We start from the raw sequence: 24,921 nt of genomic DNA, 5'->3' as shown, positions 1-24,921 counted from the left end.
GCTTCAAGTGAATCAGGGCTATGGATTATGCTCTGCCTCACCAGGTTGGAAGAACATCCAGGAGCTTTTTCACCGTGAGGGGAAAAGAAGTGGTAAGAACTGTACTGACGGATATCAAATTGATCTGTTTTTTAGGAGACAAGTTTCTTGAAGACAAAAAGCTGACTGTTTAAAATCTTGAATCAATAGCTGTATTTCATTAAAATTCTTCTTAAGACCTCTGCAATTCCATTGTGTTATATTTTGAGGACCCATGGTGCCTTCACAAGAGAAATGTCACGCGGACGTGAGGAAGACTTTGTTGAACTCCTATTTGTTTCATGTGAAGATGGAGTTACCTCCGTTACCAGAGATGAGGTGAGGTGAAATTGGGTTTAGGTGAGGTGAGGTAAAATGGGGTTTAACGTCGCGTCCAAGATTATTGGACTTATATAGCGACGTGCATGCACATGCGCGCGTGCGTGCGTGCCAGCGTGCGCGCACTAGTCCGGACTGATGCTGATTAATAGTGCTAGCACACTGAGATACCATGCCGCAGTTTAACATGAATGCCCCACTCAGACACAGTATACGGACTACGAGCCGACCAGTCCTTGTTTTAGTCCCTTTATGCCGATCGCCAGACAGGGTAACAACAAGTACCATCTTTTAACGTCTTTTGGTATGACGCGGTCGGGGATTGAAGCCCGGACCTTGAGCTCTCCGGGCGGACACTCTACCACTAGACCACGGAGGCGGTCCCATGTCCAGAGGACCAAAGGGATTATGGACCTCTATGAAGAGCAGAGGTTGCATTTGCTGGTGTTGTTTGCAGCTGCTCTTATTTCTGCTTTTGTTTAAATCATTTTCCTTCCTTCTTTGTAAGATGAACACATTCTTTTGGGGGGTTAAGTTACTGGTTTTGGAGTCTATGAGACTTGACATTTTCTACAGTTTTTGGTTTTCGAGGTGTTACAGCTGTTTTTTTCTAGTGAAGCAGAAGGCAAGGCAGAACAGACTTGACAACAGCCTTTATGAAGAATCACAACATCCAGGCCCAGCTATGGCCCTCAATGTCTCCAGAATTAAACCCAATCGAACATTTATGGGGTGCACTGGATCAACGACTGTGCACGTCACAACCACATAACCTTCGACAGTTGTCATAAGCACCACAGGAACAGTGAGTGAACATCCCCAGGCCACAATTCGATATCTGATTGCTTCCATTGGACGAGATGCCAGTTTTGGACTCTTAAAGTGCCCATACAAGATGCGGAGCACAGATGACCTTCACCTTGAAAATCTACTGTTCCATGTGTGCTATATGGAACCTGGGTCAATGAGAATTTGTGCGAATTTTGAACATCTGTTGCCATCTGTTGTTTATTTATATGATATAAAAAATATACATCCAAAATCACTTTTGCAAATCTTTTCATTTTGCATAGCATATAATCTGCCAGATAAAAGATTAAGTCTACTGTCTCGGAAATGGCTTGCACTGATTGGGGTGAGTGAGTGAGTGAGTATGGTTTTTCGCTGTTTTTAGCAATATTCCAGCAATATCACGGCGGCGGACACCAGAAATGGGCTTCACACATTGTACCCATGTCAGGAATCGAACCCGGGTCTTCGGCGTGACGAGCGAACGCTTTAACCACTAGGCTACCCGACTGCCCCTTGCACTGATTGGAACGGCCAGGAAGAAAACCAACCGACACGACCTTCTTTGGGACTGTTCGTTGAGAGCTGGCAAAAGGTAAATCACATTGCTTACGTAAGTCTTGACTTAGTCATAGTTGATTTGTTCTTGCAGTTCTGAGATTCTAATAAATGAAGAAAAACATTTAAAAAATGTTTGTTTTGCAACAAGTGGGGAGCACTTATGCCTAGGTCTGAACATGTATTTTGTAGTTGGCTGAGCATAATTGATAGATACTAATGAGCTTATGGTGAAAATTAGGGACACCACTCCACCAGCAGAAACATCGACCCAGATCTGGTAAAAAAAAAGTAAAAAATGCCAGAGAATAACCTGTCTCTGTTACCCACCAAAACAAATTGAATCAGGTGTAAAAGGTAAAAAGCAATGAAATCTTTATGAATGAATCACTTAAAATCAGCTAGGACACCAGGTGTTCGCAAAAGAGGGTCCTGCCCTAAAGATAGCACTCACCCCTTAACTTGCGCAAATAAATGTTTGTTTCTTGAAGCTTAAACAAGCGAAACTATTATGTGCTAGTCAAGAAAATCAAGTGCCATGATAGCCCATTTACTGATTTATTGAAACTAAAAATGATGTGCTAATTGTGAACTACATCTGATGTGTAAAAGTGCAGAGATTCTGCTGGAAATGATTTTAATGAGATCGTTGTCTGTGTTCATTAATTAAGATCACAACCCAGTCAAAAGCAGCTATGTAACTTCCTCAATATCTTCCTTAACACCAAAGAGACCACAATCAATTCTGTTGTGTTTGGTACTAAACTCAATTTAGGATGTTAGATCTGCAAGTATATTGCAAATTGCATTGTATTTATCAGCACCCCCCTGGAACATGTCTCAATCTATGCAATTGGTTGTTGAATACCAGTTCTTACCCAGGTCTTCACAGGGGAAGCCAAGCATTGGTTGCAGAAGGCCAGTTCTAACTCGAGTCTACACTGAGGGAGACAATCATTGGTTGCTGCAGGCCAATTCTAACCCAGGTCTTCACAGGGGGAGCCAAGCATTGGTTGCAGAAGGCCAGTTCTAACTCGAGTCTACACTGAGGGAGACAATCATTGGTTGCTGCAGGCCAATTCTAACCCAGGTCTTCACAGGGGGAGCCAAGCATTGGTTGCTACAGACCAGTTCTAACCCAGGTCTTCACAGGGGGAGCCAAGCATTGGTTGCTACAGACCAATTCTAACCCAGGTCTTCACAGGGGGAGCCAAGCATTGGTTGCAGAAGGCCAGTTCTAACTCGAGTCTACACAGAGGGAGACAATCATTGGTTGCTACAGACCAATTTTAACCCAGGTCTTCACAGGGGGAGCCAAGCATTGGTTGAAGAAGGCCAGTTCAAACTCGAGTCTACACAGAGGAAGACAAGCATTGGTTGCTACAGACCAATTCTAACCCAGGTCTTCACAGGGGAAGCCAAGCATTGGTTGCAGAAGGCCAGTTCAAACTCGAGTCTACACAGAGGGAGACAATTATAACCCTCATCATGAGGGGTCCATTCTAGAAATGAACACGAGAACAACACGATTTCTTGTCTTTTTATTCCCTTTTGAATTACACATAAGGGTGGCGCCCACCCTATTCACCATGAGTCTCCACCAGTTCTCTAAGTTGTGCCAGAAGGCCTGAAACACAAGGAGAATCAGTATTACAACCTATACAATCATAATCTTTGCCATTGCAACACTGAATTTTAACGCAACTGAAATGGCAATAATGGATGTCTATGCAACAATGAAATATAAAGCAACAGTACAATACTAAAAGCAGAGAAAAATCTATGACAACAACGCTGGTTGAGGCCGGTCTCCCCCCATCCAAATTGAGTGAGTGAGTGAGTTGGGTTTAACACCAACATTAACAGTGTCTGTCTGCCGACAAGTCCTTGTCTTAGCCTCTTGATGCCGGGTGCCAGGTTACAAGTACTAGGGGATCAAGCAACTGAACTTCAGCTCTCAAAGGAAAACACAGAAAAACTTACTTGGCCCATTCTACATTGAGGATAAGATGATCATAGCCAAATCCGGACACCCCAGCAATAGCCCGTGCAGCATCTTCGCGTCTATGAAAGTTGATGAAGGCAAATCCCTGAAAATACAGGCAAGAAAACATCAATTATAACATAAAAAATGTGTAAATGATAAACTGATAAACAAGATGTCTTTCATTGAAGACATTTCTTCAATGATTTAGGAAGGAGTGAGTGTTTGCTTGCTTATTGTTAAACGCTGCACTATTCCAGCTATATGAGGTCTGTAAATAATCGAGTCTTGACCAGACAATCCAGTGATTGACATCATGAGCATCAATTGTGATACAATGACATACATCAACCAATTTAGCGAGACTGACCCCCCGATACTGTTAGTAGCCTCTTACAACCATGGGTTACTAATGACCAATTCTAACCCAGATCTTCACGGGTCAAGTGAGTGAGTTTGGTATACCATTGCTTTGACCTGTATGTCTGTGTGTGTGTGGCTGCTTGTACAAGTCCGGACTGATGAATATTTATAGTTCTAGCTCACGGAGATACCATGACACAGTTAAACATGAATACCCAAATCAAACACAGTATACTGAGTCAAAGCCATTCAGTCCTTGTTTTAGCCCCTTAATGCCGAGCCCCAGACAAGGTAACATGAACAAGTACCATTTTTTAATTCTTTTGGTAAGACACGTCCGGGGACCAAACCCCAGACCTTCCGCGCTCACCTAGCAGATGCTCTACCACTAAACCATAACAAATACAATAACAAAGAATAACCTAATCGACACCCAGACTCTCATTTGTTTTTTTTTTGTTTGGGGGGGGTTGGTTTGTTTTGTTTGTTGTTGTTTAATGCCGCACTCAGCAATATTCCAGCTATAAGACAGCAGTCTGTCAATAGTCGAGTCTAGACCTGACAATCCAGTGATTGACATCATGAGCATCGACCTACGCAATTGGGACACGATGACATGCATTAACCAAGTCAGCGAGCGTGACTAACGACATACGTAGCATTAAATTGTAGGTCTACATAGGTTATTATTATCTATACACATACAGATAATTAATCTTATTATTATAGGTATATCGATACAAAAATTCCCAATGACACCCTTACAGTATCCACTTCTACATGTTCCCACGGCATGAAACAGCCTGATCAACACTGACGTGGCTGGGATTAACGTGGGGTTGATGTGACCTCCAATGATTATGAGATCAATCACTGTCTAGGACTATGTCCCTTGCCCTGGAGATTCAGCTTCTAGCACAACACTGTCAGATTATGGCTAGTTTCATCCTAGTTTGTCAGTCCCAGGCATGCCATTTGTAGTTTTAAATGCTTTTAGCAATATCCCCGCAATATCTGGGCATGAGACACCAGAATACGTTACACACATTGTGCCAAGCTCTGGCTTAGTATTGTCGCTGCAGGGAATCTGCAGAAAGGACTTCATGGATCTTGTATCTGATCAGTAATGTCTGACCTGTTAATAATCAATCTACGATTTTGTTGGTTTGTTGTTAACGCCGCACTCAGCAATATTCCAGCTATATGGCGGCAGTATCACTCTAAGAGATCCAATTTTATATATATACTGTAAAACGTGAAATTAATGTGTCTCCAAAAGAATGTGACCGCTGGCCCTAGCCAACAATGCGACTCATTACGAATGCGACACCCCCTCCTCTCAAGCTTCAGTGGATTTATATCTAAACAAAATGTCCTCTGTCAGGTCCGATCAACTCTCGATAACCTTGCCCGACTAGAACAGGATATAAAAACAGGACAGCTAAACAAGCAATACACCATAGGCATATTCCTCGACTTCTCTAAAGCTTTCGATATGGTATGGCACCACGGGCTAATACAAAAACTAAAAAAAATAGGACTAAAAGGCCAAATAATAAACTTCATCCAAGATTTCCTAAACAATCGCAAAATTACCGTGGGTATAGACCATACGCTATCGGACCAGTGTCCCCTAGAAAATGGCACTCCCCAGGGCAGCATCCTCAGCCCAACCCTCTTCAATATGATGATAAATGACCTATTCGAGGGCTTATCCCCTAAACTAAACACTTCAAAATTCGCGGATGACGGTGCCCTATGGATCCGCACAAAAAGCATTAAAATGGCAGAAAACTTAATCCAAAAATCTCTAAATAAAATACAACAATGGGCAGACAAATGGGGCTTCTCCCTTAACTCAGACAAAACAACAGGAGTAGTATTCAAACATAAAAACATGAAACCTGCCTACCCAATCCTCCAGCTAAACAACCAAACAATCAAATTCAAAAAAAAAAACCAAATTCTTAGGACTTATTTTCGATCAACACCTCACCTGGGAGGCTCACGTCCAAAACCTAAAAACTAGATGCAGCAAAGACCTTAACACATTAAGATGTCTCACCGGCTCTAACTGGGGAGCCTCAAAAGATACCCTCCTCTCACTATATACAACACTAATTAGATCAAAACTAGACTACGGCTGCGCCATATACAACACCCTAAACAACTCTCTATCTAAAAAACTTGACTCAATACAATACCAAGCCCTTAAACTAATTACACGCACCCAACATGGCACCTCCTACACCTCACTTCAGGCCCTTACAGGAGAAATGCCACTAAATCTACGCAGGGAACATCTAAGCCTTAATTTCTGGGCCGCGTCCCAAACAAACCCTCTCATCCAAAACCTATTTAACCAAAACATTAGCCCAAGAAACCAAGCTCTAGCTCGCAAACACCCCTTACTCACCCCAATATCCCAAAGAATAACTAACTACCTCAATGAACACCAAACTCAAAATCTTAAACAAAACTGCAAAAAAAATCAAATATCTTCACCCCTAAACTCAAAATACCCCAAATAGACACAATGCTAGCAAACCAAATAAATAAACAAACCGACCCAAACATAGCTAAAACCACCACACTTGCATACATACACGAAAATTGGCCAAATTGGTGTCACATATATACACTGACGGATCTTCAGACCCGACCTCCAACCACACAGGCTTCGGAGTCCATACCACACAACCAGTTATATCCACACAATCTTACCGACTCCCTAACAACCAATCTATATTCACAGCCGAACTTATGGGCATGGCCTCAGCCCTGCATAACCAACAATCTAAAAACAACACAAAAATCCTAATTCTCACCGACTCCCTTAGTGGACTACAAGCCCTCCAAAACAAAAATACCAAAAAGCGACCTAAATTAATAAACCAAATACTTAAAAGCTCCAACGACCTAACAAAAGCAGGCAAACAAATAACCTTCTTGTGGATCCCCGCCCACGTAGGAATTTACGGCAACGAAAGCGCCGATAAAGCAGCTAAATTATCTCTCAAAATACCAGAAACAAGTATTTGTCACAGAGTGACGAAATATCCCCCGCCTGTACACCATAGTACCAAATATGAAGACAATCCAGCGATTAGTTCTTGAGATATTGTGGCAACACCGTTTTCCAACTCCAAAAACAGATTTGCCTGCTGTGACCTTGAAAATGGGGTCAAGGTCACCAAATCTGACAGGTGTATGCGGTGTCTGTATATACACTATAGTTCCAAATATGAAGACAATCCAGCGATTAGTTCTTGAGATATCGCGGCCACACCGTTTTCTAACTCCAAAAGCAGATTTGCCTGCTGTGACCTTGACAATGGGGTCAAGGTCACCAAAACCGACTGGTGTCTGCGGTGTCTGTATATACACCATAGTTCCAAATATGAAGACAATCCAGTGTTTAGTTCTTGAGATTTGGCGGCAACACCGTTTTCCAACTCCAAAAGCAGATTTGCCTGCTGTGACCTTTAAAATGGGATCAAGGTCACCAAAACCGACTGGTGTCTGCGGAGTCTGTATATACACCATAGTTCCAAATATGAAGACAATCCAGTGTTTAGCTCTTGAGATATCGCGGCAACACCGTTTTCCAACTCTAAAAGCAGATTTGTCTGCTGTGACCTTGAAAATGGGATCAAGGTCACCAAAACCGACTGGTGTCTGCGGAGTCTGTATATACACCATAGTTCCAAATATGAAGACAATCCAGTGTTTAGTTCTTGAGATATCGCGGCAACACCGTTTTCCAACTCTAAAAGCAGATTTGTCTGCTGTGACCTTGAAAATGGGATCAAGGTCACCAAAACCGACTGGTGTCTGCGGAGTCTGTATATACACCATAGTTCCAAATATGAAGACAATCCAGAGTTTAGTTCTTGAGATATCGCGGCAACAAACAGGTGGGATGTACGGATGGACGTACGGACGTACAGACGTACGGACGGTCGTGAATACTATATCCCCCGCTTCGCGCTTTCGCGCGGCGGGGGATAATAAGCCTAAACCTACCCATCTCAAAATCAGAAATTAAAAGTGTAAACAAACAAAAAATAACCAAAAAATGGCATAATCAATATCAAAACTCAAATAGCCAAATCAAAAAAGTGCTCAGAAAACCACTAGCCAAACCAAAAATCCTACACCCCTCAAAAAAAATTGACAGATTAATTACAAAACTCCAAACAGGACACACGAACCTAAATAACCACCTAAAACAACTTAAAAGACACACCACAGGACACTGCCCCCACTGCAAACAACCCGAAACCACAGAACACGCACTCATCCACTGCACCCACTACCAAACACACAGAACCACACTACAAACCAACCTCAATCTAAATAAGGTTCCTACTCTAGATGAAATACTAAACCCTCAAAATAAACTAGAAAACTTCAAGGCCCTAGGCGTATTCCTAATCAAAACAGACCTAATTAAGCGCATCTAAAAACTAATTAATCTACCAATCCAAAATCCAATAAACATACATACACCCACCTCACCCGGCTCCCTTAGTTCCCTCCTCCACCCACCTCGGCATTTATTCCAAATTTAAAAATTTCAAAAAATCAATATAAGCAACCCCTAAAAGCTCCCTCTTGGGTTGCACACACCACTTTCACCCTTCTCGGAATACACTAAATGGTCTGGCCAGGCCCGTGTGCGAAATACGCTACAGTCGGAAAGCGCACGTTAAATCTTCTATATCAGTCAGTCAGTCTGTCAGGTTTACAGGAGAATCCTCACCTTCATCCAACCTTACATTAATCCAATCACACACCAAATAGCACCGCTTATTAGCGCTGAGTAGAGTACTTCAGCTTAAACAATACGTGCATGCTGGCTCATGTCGGCCTTTGATGCAGTCGCAAAGAACAAAGACACTGTGTTGGGTGGGAGGCGTCTGTCTGGACTTGCAGGTGTGATCAGTGATGACATAAGTGAGTAAAACGCTTGTCTTGGCCCCAGCACTGACAATTCATAGGGTGTAATTATTGCTTGAATGACATTGTTTATATACTTGTTACAAGTGCTTCTCAATAAGCAGTGATGTGGAATACATAGTTGTTTGGTTTTAGTGTATGTCTAAGTTGGTATTTCTGCAAACCAAAATGTCTTATTGTTGATATAAATGCGATGTTTATTAATGCGAGCAAAGACCACTCGCATTTTTCGCATTTAATTCACGCTCGCGTTCATTTCACGATTTACAGTATATATGAGTACAAGTAAATGTATAATGTTCCCACGGCATGAAACAGCCTGATCAACACTGACTTGGCTGGGATTAACGTGGGGTTGATGTGACCTCCAATGATTATGAGATCAATCACTGTCTAGGACTATGTCCCTTGCCCTGGAGGTTCAGCTTTGTGTGTGGAGCATCTATAATACTCTTGAGGAAAATAGCCATTGTTAGTTTGAGAATGAATTCAGTGCTTCACATGACCACAGAGTCAAAACTAAGTGTGTGTCATGGTGTGTGTGCTAGAAGGGACTTATGCCAATATTATAGCGCTAGCCCACTAAGATACCATGTCCAAGTTTCACATGAATACCTCACATGGACACAGTATACAGACTCTGAGGCCTTCAGTCCTTCTTTTATCCCCATTATGCCAACGCCAGACAGGGTAACAACAAGTAACACCTCTTAACGTCTATTGATATGACACATCCAGGGTTCTATCCCTGGACCTTCCGCTCTCCAGGCAGACACTCTACCACTAGTCCACGGAAGCAGTCTTTTTTTTAACTGTTTTCCACTAGATAATGGAAATAGAAAGCATGAAAGAAACAAACCCATTTTCAATTGTGTTTTTTAGTGTGGTGCCATCCCTAACCTATTTAAATAGTGTAATATGTGTGCTACTTTGGTTTCAGAAGTAGTCATCATTTTTTGCCCCAAAGGAATACAAAATGCTGTCCAGCAGGGTGTCTTAAATTACTTATTTAGACTTGGCCTCTACCATAAAGTAAACTTAGCATTAGAATGCTGTTACAGAATACAATTTCACTGTTGTCACAATCTGTATATGTGAATGAGTGAGTGAGTGAGTGAGTGAGTGAGTGAGTGAGTGGAACAGTATTCCAGTCATATCACGGAGTGTCAACTTAATGTGCGTGGAAAGCCAGAAGGATGCAAGGATAATCAGTGTGAGAGCTCCAATTTTATATATATATATGAGTATAAGTAAATGGCTAATGTTCCCACGGCATGAAACAGCCTGATCAACACTGACTTGGCTGGGATTAACGTGGGGTTGATGTGACCTCCAATGATTATGAGATCAATCACTGTCTAGGACTATGTCCCTTGCCCTGGAGGTTCAGCTTCTAGCACAACACTGTCAGATTATGGCTAGTTTCATCCTAGTTTGTCAGTCCCAGGCATGCCATTTGTAGTTTTAAATGCTTTTAGCAATATCCCCGCAATATCTGGGCATAAGACACCAGAATACGTTGCACACATTGTGCCAAGTCCTGGCTTAGTATTGTCGCTGCAGGGAATCTGCAGAAAGGACTTCATGGATCTTGTATCTGATCAGTGATGTATGACCTGTTAATAATCAATCTAAGATTTGGTTGGTTTGTTGTTAACGCCTCACTCAGCAATATTCCAGCTATATGGCGACAGTATCACTCTAAGAGATCCATTTTTATATATATATGAGTACAAGTAAATGTATAATGTTCCCACGGCATGAAACAGCCTGATCAACACTGACTTGGCTGGGATTAACGTGGGGTTGATGTGACCTCCAATGATTATGAGATCAATCACTGTCTAGGACTATGTCCCTTGCCCTGGAGGTTCTGCTTTGTTTGTGGAGCATATCTAATACTCTACACTAAAATACTAATGATGAAAATAGCCATTGTTAGTTTGAGAATGAATTCAGTGCTTCACATGACCACAGAGTCAAAACTAAGTGTGTGTCATGGTGTGTGTGCTAGAACGGACTTATGCCAATATAATAGCGCTAGCCCACTAAGATACCATGTCCAAGTTTCACATGAATACCTCACATGGACACAGTATACTGACTCCGAGGCCTTCAGTCCTTCTTATATCCCCTTTATGCCATTTGTAGTTTTAAATGCTTTTAGCAATATCCCCGCAATATCACGGCATGAGACACCAGAATACGTTACACACATTGTGCCAAGCTCTGGCTTAGTATTGTCACTGCAGGGAATCTGCAGAAAGGACTTCATGGATCTTGTATCTGATCAGTAATGTCTGAGCTGTTAATAATCAATCTCAGATTTGGTTGGTTTGTTGTTGACGCCGCACTCAGCAATATTCCAGCTATATGGCGGCAGTATCACTCTAAAAGCTCCAATTTTATATACTGTAAAACATGAAATAAATGCGTCTCCAAAAGAATGCGACCGCTGGCCCCTAGCCAAAAATGCGACTCAATATGAATGCGACACCCTCTCCTCTTAAGCTTCAGTGGATTTATATCTAAACAAAATGTCCTGTCAGGTTTACAGGAGAATCCGGTTACAGGCCGGCAAAGCCACATTTCGAAAATAGATAGCCCAAATTGATGTGGCTCTCGCGGCAATGGTTATGGTTGCGTGATTGTATAATGTGGCTCTCGCGGCCCTGCTGTCAAAACATGCTTTGTGATTCTAACAGGTTACCGTATATATAAAAAAAAAAGTCTTGTTTTCTCATTTTTTATTCAACAAGGATAACATATTCATCAAAACTTTACATTGATGAATATGAATAGCATATGAATATCATAATGGATTTAATGTCATTACTGCAGATGAAGGAGGTCGCCCACGTGGTCAGCATATTCCATCTCACTCAGGTGTTGGTTCAGGAGCTGGATCTTGAGGGACGCAATACGTGCATCGATTGCCTTGTACTTCTTTCTTCGTGAAGGTTCTGACCACTGGTGAGAGAGTCTCAGGACTGCAACCTCTTTGAGTGACTGCTCTCGCTGAAATAGCTTCACTACCTCGTAGATGTTCGGGTGGCACTTCTTGACAAGTCTCTTCATCTTGTTGTGCCACCCTTCCAGGTGATTGTTGGTACGGTGGCCTTGGTTTTCGAAATGGTTCCAAATCTCTGGCATGAAGGCCCCTCCTTGAACCCAACTGGTTGTCACGTAGTCCATGAAGGCAGTCACTTTAGGGCCAGCAGGAGAGTCAGCAATGGCATCAAGCCACACATCATCCACTTTGTCACGAGGTACTAGAGGGAGGGCAGCAGCTCTTCTAACCAGCTTCTTCACCTCCTCATCTTCCTTATAGTCCATCACCAGACCTTCTTTCTGCACCCTCCTCCAGATACATTGGGTGAAGTGAAAGAAACACCCTCTAACTAATGTCCCAGGAAATACACCACGCTTAGTAATTTAAATGTGGGACACTCATTTAAAGGTATCTCTAAAGAACACCACGCTTAGTAATTTAAATGTGGGACACTCATATAAAGGTATCGGTAATCGGATTAATTAATTACCCGCTAGAATAGGTGAAATGCACTCAGATGAAAATGTGGCTCTACCGGCAATAGCCATTTCTGAAATGTGGCTCTCCCGGCTAGACACCGAGAATCCTCACCTTAATCCAACCTTACATTAATCCAACCACACACCAAATAGCACCGCTTATTAGAGCTGAGTAGAGTTCTTTGCTAAAACAATACATGCGTGCTGGCTAGTGTCGGCCTTTGAGGCAGTCGCAAAGAACAAAGACACTGTGTTGGGTGGGAGTCGTCTGTCTGGACTTGCAGGTGTGATCAGTGATGACATAAGTGAGTAAAACGCTTGTCTTGGCCCCAGCACTGACAATTCACAAGATGTAATAAGTGCTTGAATGACATTGTTTATATACTTGTTATCAGTGCTGCTCAATAAACAGTGATGTGGAATACATAGTTGTTTGGTTTTGGTGTATGTCTAAGTTGGTATTTCTGCTATCCAAAATGTCTTATTGTTGATATAAATGCGATGTTTATTAATGCGAGCAAAGACCACTCGCATTTTTCGCATTTAATTCACGCTCGCGTTCATTTCACGATTTACAGTATATATGAGTACAAGTAAATGTATAATGTTCCCACGGCATGAAACAGCCTGATCAACACTGACTTGGCTGGGATTAACGTGGGGTTGATGTGACCTCCAATGATTATGAGATCAATCACTGTCTAGGACTATGTCCCTTGCCCTGGAGGTTCAGCTTTGTGTGTGGAGCATCTATAATACTCTTGAGGAAAATAGCCATTGTTTGTTTGAGAATGAATTCAGTGCTTCACATGGCCACAGAGTTAAATCAAGTGTGTGTCATTGTATGTGTGCTAGAACAGACTTATGCCAATATAACAGCGCTAGCCCAATAAGATACCATGTCCAAGTTTCATATGAATACCTCACATGGACACGGTATACTGACTCCGAGGCCTCCAGGCCTTATATCGACATTATGCCAACGCCAGATAGGGTAACAACGAGTAACATCTCTTAACGTCTATTGGTATGACGCATCCAGGGTTCTATCCCTGGACCTTCCGCTTTCCAGGCAGACACTCTACCACTAGTCCACGGAAGCAGCCTTTTTTTCAACTTTTTTTCCACTTGATAATGGAAATAGAAAGCATGAAAGAAACTAACCCGTTTTCAGTTGTTTTTTCAGTATGGTGCTGTCGCCACCCTATTTAAATAGTGTAATGTGTGAGCTACTTTGGTTTCAGAAGTAGTCATGATTTTTTGCCCCAAAGGAATACAAAATGCTGTCCAGCAGGGTGTCTTAAATTACTTATTTAGACTTGGCCTCTACCATAAAGTAAACTTAGCATTAGGATGCTGTTACAGAATACAATTTCACTGTTGTCACAATCTGTACATGGGAGTCAGTGAGTGAGTGAGTGAGTGAGTGAGTGAGTGAGTGAGTGAGTGAGTGAGTGAGTGAGTTGAACAGTATTCCAGTCGTATCACGGAGTGTCAACTTAATGTGCGAGGAAAGCCCTGAGTGATTCAAGTCTCGGAAGTTTACCACTTTGGTGAAACCCACGAGCACGGGTATGGTGCTGACAAACCAAGAGACATAATCGGGGCAAACCAGGATTTGAACCCTCAATCATTTGTTTCTGCAGAGCCCAAGGGATGCAACTCTACACAGCGAATAGTGGCATCTTAGATGATTGGGCCACCTGCTCCCCCATTTTCATGTATTGGCCCAGACACCAGGCATTATCCACCTGTAGATCGACAATGTCTCTACGGCATGAATCAGGCTGATCCCCATTGCCTTACTACTTCCTCTACACCTATCCATCGGCAGGCTTTTCACACGTCTTATTCTACATGTCACATTGAATGTTCCTGCGGCTTGAAACAGCCTGAAAACTTGTCGTCCCTGGACAACTTGGAAGAAGGAAATTTTACCAACGTCATCAAGCATCTGCTCATTTGTATATCAGCGATGTTCCCACGGCATGAAACAGCCTGATCAACACTGACTTGGCTGGGATTAACGTGGGGTTGATGTGACCTCCAATGATTATGAGATCAATCACTGTCTAGGACTATGTCCCTTGCCCTGGAGGTTCAGCTTCTAGCACAACACTGTCAGATTATGGCTAGTTTCATCCCAGTTAGTCAGTCCCAGGCATGCCATTTGTAGTTTTAAATGCTTTTAGCAATATCCCCGTAATATCACGGCATGAGACACCAGAATACGTTACACACATTGTGCCAAGCTCTGGCTTAGTATTGTCGCTGCAGGGAATCTGCAGAAAGAACTTCATGGATCTTGTATCTGATCAGTAATGTCTGAGCTGTTAAGAATCAATCTAAGATCTACACTTCTGTGGGTATTTCACATGGATTCAATCATCACATCCCTATCTTGGGTGCTGTTTTTTAAGGATTTGGTTAAGTTCAGTGAAGCTTGGGGAACAGGAATTTGGTCCTGACTATATCTGTAACTATGCTGTGGACAAAAATCCGACCTGTCTTGGTCCAGAACTACACTGTAAATCTTAACACACTTCCTTGTTGCCAGGCATTAGAGTGAACAAAGTCTCACCAGATATTCTCAGTCATATTAGAAGAATGTTCCCACGGCATGAAACAGCCTGATCAACACTGACTTGGCTGGGATTAACGTGGGGTTGATGTGACCTCCAATGATTATGAGATCAATCACTGTCTAGGACTATGTCCCTTGCCCTGGAGGTTCAGCTTCTAGCACAACACTGTCAGATTATGGCTAGTTTCATCCTAGTTTGTCAGTCCCAGGCATGCCATTTGTAGTTTTAAATGTTTTTAGCAATATCCCCGTAATATCACGGCATGAAACACCAGAATACGTTACACATATTGTGCCAAGCTCTGGCTTAGTATTGTAGCTGCAGGGAATCTGCAGAAAGGACTTCATGGATCTTGTATCTGATCAGTAATGTCTGAGCTGTTAATAATCAATCTAAGATTTGGTTGGTTTGTTGTTAATGCCGCACTCTGCAATATTCCAGCTATATGGCGGCAGTATCACTCTAAAAGCTCCAATTTTATATACTGTAAAACATGAAATTAATGCGTCTCCAAAAGAATGCGACCGCTGGCCCCTAGCCAAAAATGGGACTCAATATGAATGCGACACCCCCTCCTCTCAAGCATCAGTGGATTTATATCTAAACAAAATGTCCTCTGTCAGGTTTACATGTGAATCCTCACCTTAATCCTACCTTACATTATTTCCAATCACACACCAAATAGCACCACTTATTAGCGCTGAGTAGAGTTCTTTCCTAAAACAATACATGCGTGCTGGCTAGTGTCGGCCTTTGAGGCAGTCGCAAAGAACAAAGACACTGTGTTGGGTGGGAGTCGTCTGTCTGGACTTGCAGGTGTGATCAGTGATGACATAAGTGAGTAAAACGCTTGTCTTGGCCCCAGCACTGACAATTCACAAGATGTAATAAGTGCTTGAATGACATTGTTTATATACTTGTTATCAGTGCTGCTCAATAAACAGTGATGTGGAATACATAGTTGTTTGGTTTTGGTGTATGTCTAAGTTGGTATTTCTGCTATCCAAAATGTCTTATTGTTGATATAAATGCGATGTTTATTAATGCGAGCAAAGACCACTCGCATTTTTCGCATTTAATTCACGCTCGCGTTCATTTCACGATTTACAGTATATATGAGTACAAGTAAATGTATAATGTTCCCACGGCATGAAACAGCCTGATCAACACTGACTTGGCTGGGATTAACGTGGGGTTGATGTGACCTCCAATGATTATGAGATCAATCACTGTCTAGGACTATGTCCCTTGCCCTGGAGGTTCAGCTTTGTGTGTGGAGCATCTATAATACTCTTGAGGAAAATAGCCATTGTTTGTTTGAGAATGAATTCAGTGCTTCACATGGCCACAGAGTTAAATCAAGTGTGTGTCATTGTATGTGTGCTAGAACAGACTTATGCCAATATAACAGCGCTAGCCCACTAAGATACTATGCCCAAGTTTCACATGAATACCTCACATGGACACAGTATACTGACTTCGAGGCCTCCAGTCTTTCTTATATCCCCTTTATGCCAACGCCAGACAGGGTAACAACAAGTAACACCTCTTAACGTCTATTGATATGACATATCCAGGGTTCTATCCCTGGACCTTCCGCTCTCCAGGTGGACACTCTACCACTAGTCCACAGAAGCAGTCTTTTTTTCAACTTTTTTTCAACTAGATAATGGAAATAGAAAGCATGAAAGAAACTAACCCGTTTTCAGTTGTTTTTTTCAGTATGGTGCTGTTGCCACTCTATTTAAATAGCGTAATGTGTGTGCTACTATGGTTTCAGAAGTAGTCATCATTTTTTGCCCCAAAGGAATACAAAATGCTGTCCAGCAGGGTTTCTTAAATTTCTTATTTAGACTTGGCCTCTACCATAAAGAAAACTTAGCATTAGGATGCTGTTACAGAATACAATTTCACTGTTGTCACAATCTGTATATGGGAGTGAGTGAGTGAGTGAGTGAGTGAGTGAGTGAGTGAGTGAGTTGAACAGTATTCCAGTCATATCACGGAGTGTCAACTTAATGTGCGTGGAAAGCCAGAAGGATGCAAGGATAATCAGTCTGAGAGCTCCAATTTTATATATATATATGAGTATAAGTAAATGGATAATGTTCCCACGGCATGAAACAGCCTGATCAACACTGACTTGGCTGGGATTAACGTGGGGTTGATGTGACCTCCAATGATTATGAGATCAATCACTGTCTAGGACTATGTCCCTTGCCCTGGAGGTTCAGCTTCATGTGTGGAGCATATCTAATACTCTTGACTAAAATACTAATGATGAAAATAGCCATTGTTAGTTTGAGAATGAATTCAGTGCTTCACACAACCACAGAGTCAAAACTAAGTGTGTGTCATGGTGTGTGTGCTAGTACGGACTTATGCCAATATTATAGCGCTAGCCCACTAAGATACCATGTCCAACTTTCACATGAATGCCTCACATGGACACAGTATACTGACTTCGAGGCCTCCAGTCTTTCGTATATCCCCTTTATGCCAACGCCATACAGGGTAACAACAAGTAACACCTCTTAACGTCTATTGATATGACACATCCGGGGTTCTATCCCTGGACCTTCCGCTCTCCAGGCAGACACTCTACCACTAGTCCACGGAAGCAGCCTTTTTTTCAACTTTTTTCCACTAGATAATGGAAATAGAAAGCATGAAAGAAACAAACCCGTTTTCAGTTGTTTTTTTAATGTGGTGCTGTTGCCACCTTAGTTTAACAGTGTAACATATGTGCTACTTGGTTTCAGAAGTAGTCATCATTTTTTGCCCCAAAGGAATACAAAATGCTGTCCAGCAGGGTGTCTTAAATTACTTATTTAGACTTGGCCTCTACCATAAAGTAAACTGTAGGATGCTGTTACAGACTACAATTTCACTGTTGTCACAATCTGTACACGGGAGTCAGTGAGTGAGTGAGTTGAACAGTATTCCAGTTATATCACAGTGTGTCAACTTAATGTGCGAGGAAAGCCAGAAGGATTCAAGTCTCGGACGTTTACCACTTTTGTGTTTCTGCAGGGCCCAAGGGATGCAATTCTGCACAGCGAATATTGGCGCCTTAGATAATTGGGCCACCTGTTCCCCCTTTTGGATGTATTGGCCCAGACACCAGCTATTATCCACCTGTAGATCGACAATGTCTCTATGGCATGGAACAGGCTGATCCCCATTGCCTTACTACTTCCTCTACACCTATCCACTGGCAGGCTTTTCACACGTCTTATTTTACATGTCACATTGAATGTTCCTACGGCTTGAAACAGTCTGAAAACTTGGCGTCCCTGGACACTTGGAAGAAGGAGATTTTACTGGTGTCATCAAGCATCTGCTCATTTGTATATCAGCGATGTTCCCACGGCATGAAACAGCCTTATCAACATTGACTTGGCTGGGATTAACGTGACCTCCAATGATTATGAGATCAATCACTGTCTAGGACTATGTCTCTTGCCCTGGAGGTTCAGCTTCTCATGAGTCAGATTTCTACACTTCTGTGGACTCAATCATCACATCCCTATCTTGGGTGCTGGTTTTTTTAGGATTTGGTTAAGTTCAGTAAAGCCTTGGGGATCAGGAATTCGGTCCTAAAAATATCTGTAACTATGCTGTGGACAAAAATCCGACCTGTCTTGGTCCAGAACTACACTGTAAATCATTACACACTTCCTTGTTGCCAGGCATTAGAGTGAACAAAGTCTCACCAGATATTCTCAGTCATATTAGAAGAATGTTCCCACGGCATGAAACAGCCTGATCAACACTGACTTGGCTGGGATTAACGTGGGGTTGATGTGACCTCCAATGATTATGAGATCAATCACTGTCTAGGACTATGTCCCTTGCCCTGGAGGTTCAGCTTCGTGTGTGGAGCATATCTAATACTCTTGACTAAAATACTAATGACGAAAATAGCCATTGTTAGCCAGTTTTAATAGAAAACTCAGAAGAACATTGTAACATTAGTGGATGTGGTCACCACCACGTTTACTGAAGAACTCAGCATGACTCAGCAAGACAGAGACAAGAAATGCCAAACTCACCTTAGATTGTCCTGTGTTCTTGTCTTTTGCCAAATAGATCCTTGAAATGGGCCCGAAGGGTCTGAATAGCTCCTGGAGATCCGACTCTCTGGTGTCCTCAGACAAGTTTGTCACACGGATAGTGGCAGCCTCATCTGCAACAATTTGTAGTGCAAAGAGTGAGTCGGGGACAGAGAGGAGAAGGGGGTCCATTTCATCAAACATGGGTACCGAGGACCTGTCTATCCCACTGGGTCCATTACAACAAACATGGGTACTGAGGACGTAATCTGTCCGCGAGAACACTGACCTTTCCTCTGTGTGGACATGGACTCTCCCCTCCCCTTGGATGCTCCTTCCCTCAGACTGGGGGGCACGTACTTCCCTGCAGTCTTGGCGATGGCACTGGGTCCTGCAGCAGCAGCAGCAGGATTGGCCCCAGCAGCAGCATCACCCGGCGGCTTCCCATCCTCAGCCAACTTCTCCTGCAGCGGCGCTAACGTGTCCTTGTATGGGCACCGGGTTGTCCAATGGTCGCCTTTACAAATACGACATTGAACGATCTTCTGTGTCTTCAGCTTATTGAGTGGGTCTTCCTCCTCTGGAGCCTGGTTCTGGAGAACGCAACAGTGAATGAGTGAGTGAGTTAAATGCAGCACTATTCCTGCTATATCACAGCGCTCCGTAAATCGAAGTCTCGGAAGGTCTGAAAGTTCTGTATACACTTGCCATGAGACCATTTGCAATTATTTCAACCCCTGATCATAACTGATATCTAAACAAGGAATTTCTGGAGTGAGGGAGTGTTGTTTAAGAGAGTGAATATGGTTTTATGTCCCTTTTAGCAACATTCCAGCAATAGCACAGCAGGGAACACCAGAAATGGGCTTCACACATTGTTCCCATGTGGGGAATCATACCCAGGTCTTCAGCATGGCAAGCAACTGCTTGAACCACTAGGCTACTCCACCGCCGTATTGTTTAAGGACACATTCAGCAATATTCCACCTATATCACGACAACCTGTAAACAATTGATGCTGCATCAAACAAACCAAAGTCAGCTTTAGCAATGATCCACAGTTGGGTCGCGATGACATGCAATCAGCCATGTCATAGTCTGACCACCCGATCCCCATTCAATACATTCTTACATTAATCAGAAAGTTCTTGGAATCCATTCTGATCCAGAATCCACAGGGAGCAGGGACAACAATCAAAATACATACTGTGATGTTGATCTGACACTGAGGTGTTGCTTCGTGTTTAATGATCTCTTTGATAGCAAATTTAATCAAGTTTTTTCACTCTTGATTTCTTGTTAGTTTGTTTCATGTAAACGTGGTTTGACTTACGTCCTTGTTCTGTACAAACTGCATGACAATTTCCTCGGATATGATGGTGTTTGACGAGTTTGGACCTGGAGGATCTCTCTCTGCAGCCCCGAACTTTCTCCATATCTGAAATGTGTCAATTCAGGCCATCAGCAAGTGAGTCCATGAATGTTGTATAAACCAATGCTAAACCTTCACCATCCTCTTTCTCAAAGCTCACAAAATCTTAACATACCATGAACTTCCAGTCTAAATACATCGCCTCAAGATATTTACCTTAATCAAGACTACTTATCGATGTCTAATGCAACAAGTCCCAGATGGTGACGTCAAATGGGGTTTCAAGACTATTGCACATTGTGTATGTGAGACTTCTTGAACTAGTCCAGACTAATGCCGGTTTTATCGAGTTAGCCCACTGAAATACTATGCCTGAGTTGAACATGAAAAACCCATTCAAACACAGTATACTGAATCCGAGCCAACCAGTCCTTGCTTTAGCCCCTTAATGGCAAGCGCCAGGCTTGGTAACAACAAGTACCATATTTTAACATCTTTTGGTATGGAGCGGCCGGGGATAAAATCTCGGACCTTCTGCTCTCAGGGGGAAGCTCTTCCACTAGACCACGGAGGGTAATAAAGACAAGGGCACCTAAACTGAACACAACACACCTGAAAAATAGGTCAGTGCTCTTGGGTACACCTGATTTATTTCTAATTTCAAGCCCTGGAGTGTAATGTCATCCGACAGCAATTTGAGTGATGTAAGGGAGGTTACTCTAACGCTTTAGCTAATCAGGAAATTGACTTTAACCAAGATGCCACGCATCTGGGATTGCTGGAATGATGGTGAGTTTTTTAGTGTTATGAATAAATGGGATTGTGTGTATCAGTTGTCGTGGTGAGGACAGTTATTCGACTAGGATTTGTACTTGTCTGTGTCGGTTGTATGTTGAGTTTAAGGGATAAACAACATTGAACTACAGCCTGCCTTCTGGTCATTTTATTCAGGCTTGAAACAAAAATATTGCTGCGAATGAGTTCAGGTTATTCATAATCACAAAATATAAAAATAATTCACTGGATACTCGAGGATGAATAGGGCTATGACAAGAAGCCATTGGCTTCTACTGTTAAGCATCTTACCTTCCTCCGTGCAATGGACTTTGACACCTTCCTTGTCTCAACACTGTAGGTCTTCACTACCTGCAAGAAACAACAGGTCATATATTACTCAAGAAATGTTAAGGACCATCAAATTCTTTCATGACAGATTAAATATAGTAATACGAAAAAACTGTTCAGTCCTTAATTCTTATTTTCTAGTATACACCAATGTACACAATCAGAGAGTTGGTTTACAGGGACAGGCACAGCCTCCAGTCCATTTGTCTGAAGAGGCCAGTTTTCTCCAAACTTCCAGTTAATTTACAAAACTCGCTAATCCAAAAGGAGCTGCAGACTGGCTGGATTTGAGTTATAGTGTCTACCCCTTGTTTGTAGTTCTTGACTTTTATCACTGTGTGACAGCTTGAAGTGGGAGGTAAGCCAGAGGTGAAGTTGGTTGGTTTGTTGTTTAACGCCGCACTCAGCAATATTCCAGCTATATGACGGCCTGTAAATAATCAAGTCTGGACCAGACAATCCAGTGATTGATGACATGCATCAACCAAGTCAGCGAGCCTGACCACCCGATCCCGTTAGTCGCCTTTTACGACAAGCACAGTTGCCTTTCCAGAGGTGAAGGTTTCAGGCATTTACCAACTCTGCACAGTGAACTGTGACGTCATATTCTGGGCCACCAGAGCCCCAGAACATGATAAATTGAGACTTCATTCTAGGCCATGCCCTTGCGCTGACACAAAAAAAGTAAGGTGATGCACTATGAAATACGAGTGGTCCATCTTGGTACATGCTTCTTTTGCTACAAGACATACAATGTGAACCCAATTGTTTACATATTACTTTAAAAAAAAATACTTAAAGTCCCAAACTTGTCTCAAAAACAGAGAAGAGTTATTAATTTGATATTCTGTACATCACTTTGAACTGTTAACACCCTCAATCCCAGAGATGCTTCAACACGGTTACACACACCATCCAATTTTACCTTTAAAACATGCACATGTCCAGTTGACAAAACAGTCTACTTAAAACATCAGAGAGTTTCATTCAACATGTTCAATAGCTGCCCTTACCTTAACAAGTTTCCCATCATCATTGTACTTGTAGTCTGTTATTTTCTTCAGGCCATTCTTCTCATCATAGTCCTCGTGTGACGGAGGCAGACCTCCAGCTGTTGCAAGTGGGAAATGGTGAAAGTTTGTTAGTTGACTTTACCTATGTACTTACTTAACATGCTTAAGTATGGTCAAATCAACAAACATATAAGCGAGAGTGAGTGAGTTTGCTTCATCATTGTTCATCAAAAAAGTATTATACAATGTTCAGTTTTATCATGGCATATAATAATTGAAACAGATTTAAAACATTTTTGAAACAATAAGTAGCCCCATAATAGAATACTGTATTACTTCAAGCCCCTTGTATTTAAGGTAGACGCTTCAAAGCCCACTAAAAACATCAAAGTGTCTGCCACTCGCCACTGAACATACTGAAGCTATGTTGCGAATTAAGCTACATGAGGAAGGATGTTCTGTAAGTGATGAAAACATACCGCAAAACTTATTTTTTCACTAATGCATATTTTAATTAAACTTGATCTTATAATTTTGCATCAGAACAATTGTATGTACCGATTACGTATCGGCTGAATTTTGTAAACTTGTCTGTAATTTTATATGACTGACCATGAGCATCTATTTTTAACTTGACTGTAATCATGGTAATGGAGGGGTCAAATATCATGTGAGGATAACAAGATGGTGCATGATAGACTCGTCTCACTTGGCACTATCGCTATAAAAATAATAATACATGGTCATTTGACCATCCAAGTGTTAACAGAAATACATGTTGTCAAAGGTAAGACTAAATTTTAGTGCACTGGGATTGTTATTAGACACATTATGAGAATTATTTTTTTTTTATTATCAACATTTGATAGTTAAGTTAAAATAAATTTGTGATGGCTTTACTAAGTTTTGTCATGGGTGACATCACAACAAAGAGCCTAATTATTGCCATGTCTGTGAGGGGTTACAGCTAAAATTGCATCTCAGCAAAACATTACCTCGCCTAAAGCCAAAACGGCTACTATTGCCTGGTGAATAAAACGGCACCTTATTTTTTTTAACTTGGTACTGAAATACATGAATTATAACTCACAAACTTGCGGACACAAATAATTGTGAAATGTTAATCGCCTTTAGACATGTTAGAAATTAGCCTCTATTCTAATTGATCGGGAGGCGACATTTAATATTTATATTAGTAAGTAGGAAATAAATATTAATTTTATAGATATTTAATATATATATATATAATATATATATATATCCCTTACAGCCGGCATCACAAGAATATTTCTGCAGATAACAGACTGTGTCCACGCCCAAGGAAAACATATATACTACAACATAACATAATAAAGCATGTAAATAAAGCATTAATACTACTCCATTAATTGTACTTATCATTATTAAAAATAGAGGTACCGTTTTTGCCCGACAATTAGTTGCCATTTTCGTCAAATGAGGTGCCATTTTTGCCTGCACCCTTTGTGAGACTAATTTTTAATCTCACTTTATCTCAATAAAAGCTTGAAATGTAAGTTATTTATTAACTTATGATGTTTGTGATATAACATTTAGTTATTCAATATATTGCAGTCCTGTATCAGTACATTGTATCAGCATCAAGAACTGATTCAGGCCTAGTATCTCCTAACTGAAAAGTTTTGCTCAATGAAAAAGCAAAGACTACACACTACCATTAAGTTGCATTAACCAAGGCTGTTAGCTAGAACTGGTAGGACCGTTTTACCATTTATGTATTAACTTGGTGTGTTGGGAATGTCTAAGTTATGGGTACGCCTCTTTGTCATCTAATGCAGCTAGGGAAAACAAAAATATCTTGCTCGAATGCCAGTTTTTGCTGCGCCCGGACAACCATATGGCATTAGCGAATAACTTACTGTCATCGCCGGCTTCTACCTGCTCAGCCCAGCTGTAAGGTTTGCTGAAAAATATGTGAAACAAGACATAAACATATCAATAAGTGAAAATATCGTGACAAAACGTTTCAAATAAAAACACTATATCACAATAAATTTTGTAATAACTCACCTGTCTTCTAAAGACGGCATGGCGACATCCGGAAGTGCGCGCAAGAGAGATTATACAAAAGTTGTGGTATGTGACCAAAACGACATTAGATCTAAAATATAAATAATAGATAGTCATTCAAACAGTTTTAATCATGGCATTTTTTAGAAATATTATTTACATTTATTTACAAACTCTT

The 24,921-nt window shown here is 41.6% G+C and overlaps 1 protein-coding gene across 1 annotated transcript; it reads right to left on the bottom strand.

The window, feature by feature from the left end:
* Positions 1 to 3,231: 3,231 nt before the first annotated feature.
* LOC124138360 (eukaryotic translation initiation factor 3 subunit G-like) lies at positions 3,232 to 24,809 on the bottom strand. The gene is made up of 9 exons (XM_046504965.2): positions 24,744 to 24,809; positions 24,593 to 24,636; positions 22,695 to 22,792; positions 21,643 to 21,702; positions 20,518 to 20,622; positions 19,474 to 19,777; positions 19,185 to 19,318; positions 3,688 to 3,794; positions 3,232 to 3,331 (listed from the first exon to the last, which is right to left on the bottom strand). The coding sequence occupies exons 1-9, from the start codon at positions 24,761 to 24,763 to the stop codon at positions 3,313 to 3,315; spliced, it is 891 nt and encodes a 296-aa protein (XP_046360921.1). The 5' UTR covers positions 24,764 to 24,809; the 3' UTR covers positions 3,232 to 3,312.
* Between the last annotated feature and the right edge of the window lie 112 nt (positions 24,810 to 24,921).

The sequence above is a fragment of the Haliotis rufescens genome, unplaced genomic scaffold (assembly GCF_023055435.1).
Source record: "Haliotis rufescens isolate VD_foot unplaced genomic scaffold, xgHalRufe1.0.p SCAF_8, whole genome shotgun sequence".
Lineage (NCBI taxonomy): Eukaryota > Metazoa > Mollusca > Gastropoda > Lepetellida > Haliotidae > Haliotis > Haliotis rufescens.
This window is presented reverse-complemented; position numbering and strand designations above follow the sequence as displayed.

Bases quoted from the DNA above. Each gene is read 5' to 3' on its own strand.
- LOC124138360 (XM_046504965.2), bottom strand. From the start codon at position 24,763: ATGCCGTCTTTAGAAGACAG. The intron at 22,793-24,592 runs GTAAGTTATTCG...CACTTGCAACAG, and splicing joins GGTAGAAGCCGGCGATGACA to CTGGAGGTCTGCCTCCGTCA. The intron at 21,703-22,694 runs GTAAGGGCAGCT...TGTTTCTTGCAG, and splicing joins ATGATGGGAAACTTGTTAAG to GTAGTGAAGACCTACAGTGT.